General features: G+C 45.0%; 1 protein-coding gene across 1 annotated transcript in view; it reads left to right on the forward strand.

Moving 5' to 3' along the window:
* Positions 1 to 10,201: 10,201 nt before the first annotated feature.
* Positions 10,202 to 12,619, forward strand: part of LOC104524702 (proline-rich protein 5-like) — a gene marked incomplete at both ends in the record, with an annotated part of 5,104 nt that continues 2,686 nt past the window's right edge. The window contains 2 exons of the mRNA XM_010167661.1: positions 10,202 to 10,329; positions 11,660 to 11,740. Of these exons, the coding sequence (XP_010165963.1) occupies positions 10,202 to 10,329; positions 11,660 to 11,740 (209 nt within the window). The remainder of the gene's footprint in view (positions 10,330 to 11,659; positions 11,741 to 12,619) is intronic.

The following is a 12,619-nucleotide window of genomic DNA, read 5'->3' on the forward strand; positions in this document are numbered from 1 at the left end:
AGTGTTTACTGACTCCTCAATCCCTTCTGGAAGAGTTTAATTTCCTTAAAGTTCTAGCAGCTAATGACACAGAATAGGTGAGATATTTATCCTTTTATTTGAGAAATAAGCAGACGTTCCATTCATATGGAAAGAGATCATCAAGGGCTTAGAAGCAGCAGGCAAATAAGTGCTCAAATTGTATCCTACTTGTAACTCGTTTTCAGTGAGTTCAGTTTTCATATGTGACTTTTCTAGGCGCCTGTAATTATTTGTGGGTTTTCTCCCCATCATGTATGACCTTTTGTGCTCATTGTTTCTGCTGATGTGAATTCAAGCCTAAATATACACTGAGTAAGTACACACGGGGTTCCAGGGCTTATTCAGTCGGGCATAACCACTCCTTCTGACTACATGAGATGGGGCTGAGCGCGACTCGGAGGGCGGAAGATTGTCCTGAGTGTTTTAGCAAAAACCTGGTTACAGTAGAGCTGGCTGGGGGTGGGCTTTGCTGGGTGAGCAGGCTACTTAACTGCCGTGTTTTGTAGCCCTGGGGTTGAAAATGTGGGATACACTTAGGTTTTTAATAACAACCACAGGAATGTGAAAACAACAAAACCAACAAAAAGGAGCGGGTGTGAAGTGCAAGACAGCACAAAGATGATAGATTGTCCTTTCTAGCTGCAGCAGAGGTAGTTCCTAAAGTAACTGCAGTTGCTGACGTTCTGTTTGATTCTGATGAAGTGTATCCTGCATGCTTTCTGATTAACATTCCTAGAAAACTAAACATGGATAGGGTTTTTTTGCTTCTGAAACTGGGTTCTCCCCCCTTCCATGCTTCTGCCTGGCATCTTTAAGAAAGCATCCCTGTGACTCTCCCTTGTTTGTAATTTATGAATTAGTCTGTGAATTTCACCACGTTTGATCACACAAGGACAGGTCTAAAAGGGTGAAGTTTCTCTGAGCTTTGTGAACCTGTTTTTAGAGCCTGTGCTGAAGGAAGGGTTCTTGGTGGGGGTTATCTCCTCCTGCACATGTGGAATTCAGAAGGGAGCGTGATGTGGGGGAGCAGGGCAGGTTTAGTTCTGCTGCTCATGTAACTACCGAACAGGCACAGTTTACTTTTCGAGCAGCTATGGCTTTTATTCCCTTTAGATACAAGCCAGGAGCTTCTCCATATGCTAAGCAAAACTGCTGTGATCTCTGCAGACTGTTCAATACACTTTGTAGTTTGTTTTCAATGAGTTAGTAAAAGTATTTCCTAAATTTTGTGGCAGATGCTACTTGGGAGTTACAGAAACAGATTGAAGCCTCTGTTTCTGGGTTTCCAAACACATTTGTCAGTTCAGTCCAAGAGCCTTTTCTAAAGCAGAAAGTTTGATAGTTTACTCATGGTTGTGTCACTGAAGCGATACCTTCCTGGCCTGTTTTGCTCCTGTAGGTGCACACTTACTAGTGCATCTATTAAATGCTATTCCCAACAGTGGAAGGAAATAACTATTTATCTGTGTTATCTTTTTAATCTTGTTTTAATGCTATGGCTTGTTCCCATATAGCTGTACTGATTAAAAGTCATTCCAGTAATTAACAGAGTTGGTACGTTTGGGAATAACATAGGCCACTGAACTGGGGACCTGAGCTCCTTGGAGTGCTGCATTGCTATTACACCCTAAAAACCACAACAGATCTGACAGCTTGAGTAAAGCCTTGCTATAGAACTGGAGACAAAGCAGTGGTGATTTTAACTCTGCTGTCTGAAGCGAGCTACATCTTTGTGGGTGAAACTCAAAAGAGGGATGCAGATAAACTTGCTGCTTAAAAAATGAGTCAGCTGCTGTGGCTGAGGACAGCACTGCCCTGAGTTCATTTTGGAAGGATGGATGGTTACTGTAGTGGTCATGAATACAACTTTATGGAATACCTAAAAATCCCAAACCTTTCAGCTAGTCAGAAAATGGTGATATACCTCCCCCTTTTCCCCCCTCTTACTCCTTCCTCCTCTCTCCTGGATGGGCTCTTATTTAACCAAAGAGGTAAGTGTATTTATGCAGCTCCAGTCCATCAGTTTTATGATTCTGAAACTCCGCTACGGTTTTGCTCCTTGCCTTTCACAGCTGACTGTTTGGTGTGGTGGTTGCTTATACAGAGAATACAATTTGTTTCAACCAAATTGAATCAGTTGTTAGTGCATCTAATTCCAATTTGTCTCTAGCTCCCTACTGATCAGCTAAGTGATTCCAATGAGGTGTTCTCCTCTGTTCTCCACCCAAGTGTTTCAGAGTGTTTTGCAAACATGTGGTACCTTTTAATAGCCATAACAATTTTCTCCATTTTTGAATGATGTGAGTCCAAATAATTAAGTAATGTTTTTGAAATAACACAGAAAACCTGTGGTAGAGAACAAAAGGACTTTCTTGTCTTAGATGCTACTCCTGTATTACAAAATATTTATTTTTCCACATGTTCTTTACTATGATCTGATCTCTTCAGTTCTCATTGAACTGGCTTGCTCTGTGCCATTACCAGTTAGTTCATTTTTTTAATGAGGAATTGTACTATCATGTATATAGTAGCAGCCTTGCTTCTAACCAGCTGTCAACTCCAAAGGGGTTGCAGTGGTCTCTGAATTACAGAGAAGCTCCTCGGACCATGGTGAGATATAAGCAAAGGTTTTTCCCCCTCCTCTTGTCATATATTTCATCTCACTCCTAGCAGAGTTTCACTTTGAGTTTCAGGTTTACTTTAATCTCAGAAACTAAAAGCATAACTAAGTGGAAACCACTGAGTTTCTTTTCAAATGTTACATGGCTCTGCAATCAAAGCCAAGTTAGATTTGTTTGTGAATTTGCTGGAGATGTATCACGAATAAAGGCATGATGTGGGTCCACTTTGAAGAGGGAATATGCAAGGCACGATGCTGGGGTCTCGTTTCTGGAGATGGGTGTGCTCTAGGAAGACAGGGAAAGTGAGATCTTAAGGAGGATGTCTTCTCATGCTCTGTTGGTGTCACTTCTTTTACATACTTCATCTTGATAGTTAAAATCTGTCAAATTTAATTAAGGATATGTGAGGCCAATAGAACACCTCCAGACTATTTATGGGGCACCAAGTTGCTGCCTTCATGGTGGGGTAGCCCAACAAAAGAATAATAATAATTAAAAAAAGACACCTTTTGGCATTGAGTCAGCTTTGGAAAGGAGATGTGCTAGCACAGGTGAACCCTTGTTCTCTCCAACGCTGTAGAATAATTTGAAAAGCTTTGTTAAAGGAGCTTAGAGGGAAACATTCAAGGTCAGGTTGGATGAGGCTCTGAGCAACCTGATCTGGTTGAAGATGTCCCTGTGTCCCTGCTCACTGCAGGGGGTTGGACTAGATGACCTTTAAAGGTCCCTTCCCACCCACACCAGTCTGTGATTCTGTAATCTTGGCCTGGGAGGTGGAAGATCTGGGTAAGTCACTTCACTGGCTTTGCAACTTGATTTCCTCAGCCAGAAAATGGAGATAGTTATTTTCAGTCTTATCAGTCATCCTCCAAGAGCTCTTGATGAAAGGAGCATTTTGCAGGACAGAGTGGCCACCCACCCGGGCTGGAACCTGCCTGGGATACCTCGGGGCTCTCCCATGGTGGGGTGGGCAGAGGTGTGCCGTGGGGCCACGGTTAGTGCACCTTGGCTGGCCAAAGTCCTGTGTTTGCCAGCTGGCACGTAACTGGCACAGAGAGCTTGAGGACTCACCTTGGGTTCCCCCATGGGACACGTGTGGGGCACAGCTGAATGGGGTGCTGGTGGAGCTCTGTCTTTCTTCCCGCCTGGATCCTGCCCTCGTGCTGAGGAGTAGGGGCATGGCCCCTGCGTGCCCGTGGCCTGCGGTCACTGGTCATAGCTTCACTGGTTTCCCCTTGGAAATCGCTGAGCTGGTTTTGTCAGTGGGATTTCAGAAACAAGAGGCATTAATATGAAGCTGTCTTTTAAAGCTGCCGACTTGAATCGATCCTACTGACATGATTGTCAGGCCTGAAGGTTGATCTTGCCCTCCTCCATTTCCCTTCCTGACCTGGGAACGTCTCAGCATGGGCTGTGCCCCTGGTGCTGGCTTGAGCACACCTGAAGATACACCGTTCCTTTTGAGAGGGGCTGCTCACGAGAGAAGGTACCTGCGCCTTCCCCTGCTGTTTCAGGGCTTGACTCAAACCACGCTAACACCAATATTTAGATTCCTATTGTTTCTGATGGGCTGTGGATGAAGCACTAAACTTTTTGTGAGTCAGATTTCCAGAGGTGTGAAGGCATGAAAGGAGGTGGGTGTAGGAGCCATCATGCCCCAGGCTGCCTCCAACGTTTTTGGCACTCTTGCTTTCAGTCACTTGTGCCATACAGCTGAGGCACAGCTTCTGGTCAGTGTTAACCAGAAAGAACCCGTGTTAGCGACTGAGTAAATCTCCATTTGATCATCTTCTCTCCTTCCGAAAAGCAGACCTTGTTTCTTTTTAAGAAACCGAGCAATTGGGGGCTGTAAGAGGAACTGTGGGGTTTTTTACCACTAAGAAAAGTTTAAATGGCAAAACATCACTTCTCTCTGGATAACCCCTTCTTGATTGCTCTGTGCTAGGAGAGCTGGGAAACGCTTGGGTGGATGAATTGAGGATCCCCTCATTTCTCCACTCTCCCTTTCCCTCCTTTGCCATCTCATTCCAAGTTACTTTTTCTTAGGGCTTTTTGGTGTGAATTTGGTGTGAAGCAGTGCTGGTGCAAGGTTTCCTCTACGGAGCAAAACCAGTGGTTGTTTTTGCTGCCCCATCACTTCCATTAGCGGCTGTTGCTGTGAGTCTCGTGGGGAAGGTGTCAGAGGAATTCCAAATGGTCTGTTCTTTCATTCAGTCTCAGTTCCCATTGGCTTTCTCTTTGTTTGGCCTAAGGCTGTCATGAAGATTCTTGATTTGGAGGAATTGCTGCCAGCTTTTTCTTTGGGATATTCTTTCTTTAGTAGAGAGAGAGATTAAGGTATACTGCCTGATCTTGCTTTTCCTCCAGACAGTCAGATGTATTTTGGCCTGTTGGGAAGGAAAGGTCTTTTAGTGAAATCATTTTATAACTATTTCCCTGTTGGTTTTCATGGCTAACAGAAAACAAATGATAAAAAATTCCTAGCTTGATGAGTGTAATGTTTTTATAAGTGCCTGTATCTATGTGTGTTGGAAAAGGATTTGTCTCCATGTTTGATTCTTCTCCTTAAAGATTCAGATTAATCCTAGAAGTGTTTACTCAGATGCAATGACTTACAAGTGGATGAAATGACATTGTTGTGAGACTGGCTCATCGTCCTGCTTTGTTCCCTCAGTTGAGAACATTGACTTCCAACTCTGAAGAGTTTGCACACCTGAAGACCCGAGTTTTACACAGATAACACAGCTCTCTTGTTAGAGACCTAGAGGGTTTGGATAGCTGAGTCTTGAGATGATAATCAAGGATAAGAGAGGAAAAAAACCCAAAACCCAGGGGGTAGGATAGCTGGAAGGGAAGGAAGAGCAATCCCTTTCTCTCTGACTTTTTAATGACAAGCTTCTGGCCAAAAAAGACACGCGGGATCATTAGTGAGCTGAGGAGAATGGGGAATGTTTTAGGATGTATCAGCTGGCAAGCAGTTTGAGATGCCCTGGTGCCACGTAAAGCATTGCCCCAGCATCTGGAGCGTTTGGCAGTGAGAGATGATCTCGCTGTGGCTGTGTCTCTTGGGCAGTCACTATGCTTTAGTCTCCAGGTCTTTGTGCCTTTTATAATCCATGGTGAGAGCATTGCTTGGTGGCTAGAATGTGCTGCACCCTGGTGTCTCCCATCACCTTATATAACAGGGGGAAAATATGAATTGCTTCTCTGTAAGGCTTTGTCTGTGGTTGATAAATAATAGAACTGTGATTATTAGAAGTAGGTTTTATTTTGTAGTCTTCTAAAACACTTTAATCTTACAATGAGGAGACTATAGATGTCAGGGAGTTTGGACTGAAGGCCTCTAGAAGGACAATATCTGTTTCTGAATATTTTTGTGTAATTCTGTGAGAGTTTTCATGGCAAACTGAAGGGGAAAATTGTTCCTTGCTGAACTTAGCATTTTGCTGAATACTGTTTGTTCCCAATAGCTAAAATAGCCTGGATACCATAAGGGCTTCTTACTACCCTGTAACTATGTTGATGCCTTTCTTCCCACAAGGGTAGTTTCTCACAGTAAAAAGCCAAAAGATTGCACCCTGCAGAAGGCCCAGCATGGACCTTGCCAACAAACTGCTAACGCAGCTTCCCTGCGAAAACGAAGCGGTGTTTACGGGGCTGCCTGGCTCTGGGGAAAGCCTTCAGTGGAAACTAGTCGCTGTGGAAAGAAAATCTGGTGTGATGGAAGTGTTTGGTTGGGTTTGGGTTGTACCTTCAGGTGCACGGGATCTGCAAACTCCTTGTGCCAAAAGTCTCTTTACTAGTAAATGCTCCGTTACTTTGTGCTTTATGAGACTCTGGAATAGTTTAAATGGGGGCACAGAGAGAGGATGGTCCTTCTCAGAGGCTTTGGCATTTCCAGCTCTGATAACACCAGGGTCAGTTACATTGGGATGCTGTTTAGTGCCAGCCTGCCTGCAGAGGAACAGTTTGTTGTGCCTGCCACTTCACAGTCACCGGCTTAGATAAGGTAGGAGAGATTTGTATCTTTGAATCCTGAAGAAATGAAAATAAAACTCTGAATCTGGTCCTAAAGCCAAAGATCTTGTCTTAAATTCCTGATGAGAACCTAAAGTAAGGCTGGCTTGACAGGAGCACGGGATTGCAGACAGCTTGGGGGAGGAAGGGGGAAGAGGGGTGTCTTATCTGCCCTTTGCAGGCAAGAGCTTGTTATTATCTGTCCGAGTGACTTTAGCAGAGATGAAGGAAAACAACGTGTGTATGTTTCCGTGAGCAGAAACAAGCACATTCCCTTGGTAAGAAGTGTTCAGGAAATCTGCCGTGGGGCCCTGTGTAACGCCACGGTCCTGCTGCTGAGGAATCAGTCTCATCAATCTGCAGCCCAGGCTCAGGAGAGACCTTCCCCATGGTGGTGGTTTACTGCTTGCACACAGCGGGCCAAGGAATTTCCTACACAAACTTTAAATATATGTGTGCTGAGGCACAGAGGTTGTTCTCCTGATTTACGTTTCGGAATTTAAGCTTTCCCCTTGCAACTTAATCTGGCTCAAATTAATATAAATGCAACTTTATGAACTGATTTAATTGCTGAGGAGAAAGGTACTTGTATGTATGCACTTTTGGCACCTGGAATAGTGATAGGAGGAGCTTTGTGGGCTAGCACAGGCATCTTAACCACTGCTATCTAGCACTGATAAATATCTACATCTGATCTAAAATAACACTCACATTGCATTTTATACCGCTGAAAAATATATGCTGTGTAAAAATGGTTAAACTAGGAATTTTACTGCACTGCTGGGAGAAGTGAGCTGTCACTCATTCACCTCCTCACGCTGTCAGCTTTGGAACTTGGAGATGACAAACATTGGCACAAGCACTTGTTTGGCAACAGAAACATCCGTTAAAGTTGTGTTTTGCCTCCCGGACACCTTTTGGTACGTCGTGAGAAAAGCCTGCCCTCAGCTCTCCAAGATGCTGCAGCTTTTTTCCTCTGATGATTTCTGATGTGGTTACAGTTGCCAAAAGAGAAATTGCTGGCAGATTGAAAATGTGTGAGCAATGTCAAATGAACCGTTATTTCGGAACACACACACAAAACCCTGCTGATTTGGTTCCATTAGTTTATGTTTATTCTGAATTTCTAAAAGTTATGACTTTTTAAAATTGGATCAAAGCAACCACAGAATCAACAGATTTCTGCCCTTTCAAGCAACAGTCAAGGCTTAGCTCATGTCATGACAGACTATCTGGGCTTTGTCATCTCTAAAGACAGCAAAAAGTTTCACTTTAGCCGTGTTCCAGTTCCACAAAGATCCGTGCAAACTGTATTTAGCTTGTGGGGGAATAACAACCGTATTTATTTCTTTAATAGCACCAGGAATTACAGTACCACGGGTTTACGTGCCTGAAAATTGAGGTGTTTTCTCCTTTAACTTCCTCGGTGGCGGAGCCCATGGCACAGCGAGGGCTTGCGAGGCTCCATGGTGGGTGATCAGAATCTGGCAAGGCCACGTGGAGGCGGGGAAGCAGAGTGAGCTCAGCGTGAAATGGGGCTGGCGGGGTGGGAAGAAAGCTCTTCTCCTGCATGTAAAAAGTTAATTATGGCTTGGGGAGTGGAAAGAGTTTCCTGAAGCTGAGCACTAGTCAAATTAGAAGCACTGTGCAGATACACGTTTTTTTGGCTGATTATCCTTTTCACCTTTTCACCTCATGCTGAAGGTGCAGTGGAAAAGAGCAGGTTTTGCTTTACATCTTTCATGTGCAGTTCAGTTACACATCTTCCCCCTTCCCCTTTCTCCCACATCTCCATTCTCCAAACTGCCAACTGCATCTACCGCTTGTGTTTGTATGAAGTGGGAAGATTTCAAAGAACAGAAGTTTTGCCAAAGTTTTTCTGTGGTTTTTATTCAAGCTAACTTCTTCTATTTCTGTGGTTTACTTGGGGCTACATAGTCATCTATATGGAGATGATGATCAGAGTGGAAAATACAGGCATTTGGTATTTGGCTTAGCAATTACTTCTCATTCTGTAGAAAACAAAACAAACATAAAAGCCCTGCTAACTCTCAAAATATCTGCTCGTCAGACCTCTTTTGCAGAAGCTCCCTATTGTGTCCTTTTTGTCGTAGGCTGATAACGAGTGGGTTTATTCTCTTGTGCAACACTTATCAAAAAACCAAAAAGCATTATGTTTGTTCATCTTTTCTTCCATTGTTCATCTGTTATTCCTTGCTGGTGAAATAGTGTTCTCTTTATCCACTTTCTATTATCTTATATAGGCTGAATGGGCAACTGTATTGAAAGGTATTTGTAAAGTGAATCATAGAATCACAGAATACCAGGTTGGAAGGGACCTCAAAGATCATCTGGTCCAACCTTCCTTGGCAAAAGCACGGTCTAGACACGATGGCCCAGCACCCTGTCCAGCTGAATCTGAAGTCTCCAGTGTTGGGGAATCCACCGCTCCCCTGGGGAGATTGTTCCAGTGGCTGATTGTTCTCACTGGGAAAAATTTTCCTTTTGTGCCCAACCAGAATCTCCCCAGGAGTCACTTGTACCCATTACCCCTCAGCTTTTCCATGTGACTCCTTGTAAAAAGGGAGTCTCCATCTTCTTTGTAGCCACCCTTTAAGTACTGGAACACCGTGATAAGGTCTCCCCTAAGACTTCTTTCCTCGAGGCTGAACAAATTCAGTTCTCTCAGCCTCTCTTCATGCACCAGGCTTCCCAGTCCTTTGATTGTCTTCATGGCCCTTCTCTGGACCCTCTCCAGCCTGTCCACAGCTTTTTTTGTATAGCAGGGACCAGAACTGAACACAGCATTCCAGGTGTGGCCTGACAAGCACTGAGTGAGATAATGACATTTATCTCACTGGTGATGCCCTTGTTGATGCAACCCAACATCCTGTTGGCTTTCTTTGCTGCAGCAGCACTCTCTTCACTCACATTGAGCTGCTTGACCACCAGGACCCCCAGGGCCCTTTCCACAGAGCTGCTCCCCAGCCAGGTGGGTCCTAGTCTGTGCTGCACTCCTGGATTATGTTTTCCAAGTGCAAGACCTTACACTTCTGCCCCTGGCAGAGCTGTTTAGACACCTCTGTTCCTGCATCTCTGCAGATTGAAATGGAATGAGAGACCGTGCTTGTGTTTCTGGCCTGGCTATGTTGGGTCATTATTTAGGGGATAAGATGGGAAGGGGGCTGCTGTTGAAGAATTCTAGAAGATTTTCCCAAATTTGCTATTAATGGGACAGGATGTTTTCACCCCTCTCTTCTCTGTCTTGCTCTTTTCCTTTCTCTGCGCTGTGCAGACGGCTTCAATCCCTTCATCACCTTGCAATGCCTTTCCGTGTCACAACGTGATGCTGTGGGCAACTGCTAGTCCAAGGCTGACTCTTTGCTTTTGCTGCAGGCTGAGTCCGTGGGATCGAAGACTTGTTGACATCACTGAGACTGATGCTTGGACCTTCAAGAGAAGAGACTTTCTGACAGCCCTGCTCCACTCCACCTGACCTTATGACTGGAGGGTCCACCATAGCTCCGTCCTTTGCTCTCCAGTTCCACAAGATGGGTTCGTTCAGAAGGCCCCGACCTCGCTTCATGAGTTCCCCGGTCCTCAGTGACCTGCCGCGGTTCCAGGCAGCCCGGCAGGCTCTGCAGCTCAGCTCCAACTCTGCCTGGAACAGGTGAGCAGGACGCACCTGGCTAGGCTCTCACCCTGCAGCAGCCCTGTGATAAGGCCTGTGTGTGTCTGATCTTTGTGCTTCAGACCATTTCCAGCTAAGCTCATCTGTTTATAAGCATGCAGGAGTTTTTGGCATGCCCAAGCTTTGCTGGCGTGGAGGCCAGACCTAGCAGCGTGCAGCCTTGGTTTTGGCCAGTGGTGTTCAGGGGTGCTGTCTTGAAGTGGAACAGAACTGCTCTTCGTTACAGTTGCATCTTTAAGTCCCATTTAGGAAGACACATTTCTAGTGCTGTCATAAAGGCCAGTTCCTTAATGCACAACAGGCTTTTATTTGCATATCATGAAGCTTTTGCCACAGTCTGAGTTCCCCTGACAACTGCTCAGCTTGCGGCTTCTACCAGCACTTCCTATTGACAGCCAAATCCTGTTTGCAGCACACGTCGTGCAGCAATGGCAACTGGAAAAACAATGTGTAGGGTGAAGAGTGAGATGCCCTGATCTCAGCTAGTGGTCTCCTGCTACTAAGAGTGGGTGTTCCCACCTCCCCTTCTGCCACCTTGCACCAGCTCTGCGCTCCACAGACCCCTCTGTCTCGCTGACCTAGCTCAGCTTACTGATGAGCCCAGTAAAAACATGGCAGTTGTGTGCCAGGATGGTGAGCTGGGGTCTGTGGAGTGTGCAAATGCTGTCACTGTCCCACAGAAGGGAATGACACCTCCTCCTGTTAGCCATGGCAAGCCTTTAGACCTGCTAAACCGTCTTGTGTGCTGTCACTTTATGACTTCCTCTGTGCTGGTGAGAGCAGGAGGAGTTAGAAGATCCTCCAACAGCATCTTACAAGCATTAACAGGGATTAAAGTTGGGTCTGACTGAGATGATGCTGGCCGCAGAACACCTTCCAGCGCAGCCAGGGTCCCGCCAGACGCTGCAGCTTGGGTGGTTCCTGCTAGCATCACTGGATAACGCAATGGGATGTGTTTGGTGGATATTGCCAGAAATCTGTGTCTCCTCACAGCAGCTAGCCTGCAGCACGCAGCAGAGAGCCCCTAGAAAGCTGTCTCTGGTTCTTTGTGAAGTGTCCTCTAACGACTTTCCCTCGCTTACTCTAGGCACAACTTGAGGTTGGTTCTGCTCTGTCTCCCATGAGAGATGTAGGTAAATAAGAGTGGCGATTTCCAGGGGAGAAAGAGTGGAAGTATTTAAGCACAATTAACCTCTCCACCCCATTATAAGCACTCAACTCTTGGCAGCTAGCTCCCGTCGCGCTGTGTTCAATCACACTGGTGACTGTTATTTATGGGTGTTGTGCTGTCTTATTTCTTTTTTGGCAGTGTTCAAACAGCGGTGATAAATGTGTTCAAAGGGGGAGGCTTGAAGAACAATGAACTTTACACCCTCAATGAAAATATCAGGTAGGTTGCTGAAATGCATGAAAAGGGATTTTTGGTGCCGCTTGTTTGGCATTTGCTTGGTTTTGTTTCCCTGCAGAACCGCAGTTAGAGGGTATTGGTGGGAGGAGCAGGGGTCAAAGCAAATTTAAGCACAGTTTTGGGGTGTTAGGGTAACTTCTTTTTTGCTGTAGGGTGGAGTGAATGGTGTGGGGCACCTGAATAATGTTTCTCTGATTTGTGTGGATGTGTAGCTTTGACAATGACAGGGTGTGTATTGACTCGGATTATAAGGGTTTTGTTCCCTCCTAGGGAGTTTGCCTCTTTTGTCTGTTTTCTACACATTTTTATCAGGACATTCGTGATGTTAGTAACATCTCTTTTCTAAACCCAAGCTTATCAGAGCTGTGGAGTGTTTAAAATGAAAGCAAAACACAGCATTTCATTTAAAAGCTTAACCTTCACATGATGATTGCAGAGCAAGACCTGAAATACGAGCCTTAAAGATAAAAAACCTAAAAGCCTAACAAACATTTTTCCAAAACTGATACTAGTGATGATTAAAAGTATCTTTTCCTTTTTTTTTAAAAGCAGATTTCATTGTTATCTGTGGTTTCATTCTGATTGTTTGGAATGTTTGGTTAGCAATAGATAGGACCGCGGAGCAGATAAAGAATAGTTTATTCTTGCATTGGTTCCAAGTGCTGCTATTGTCAGAGCTCATGGATGTAGTTCCTCCTCCCTCTCTCTCTTTCCACTACATCCATATCCATTCATCATGAATGCTGCCATATATGGCTCCACTTCTCCTTTGATATGCCCTGTCCCTATTGCATTTTTCCTAAATGCAGAGATGCAGATGTCAGTTTGGGCTGAGCACGTCCTGGGCAGCAATCTAAACTA

Source organism: Antrostomus carolinensis, unplaced genomic scaffold, assembly GCF_000700745.2.
Source record: "Antrostomus carolinensis isolate BGI_N321 unplaced genomic scaffold, ASM70074v2 scaffold18035, whole genome shotgun sequence".
Taxonomy (NCBI): Eukaryota; Metazoa; Chordata; class Aves; order Caprimulgiformes; family Caprimulgidae; genus Antrostomus; species Antrostomus carolinensis.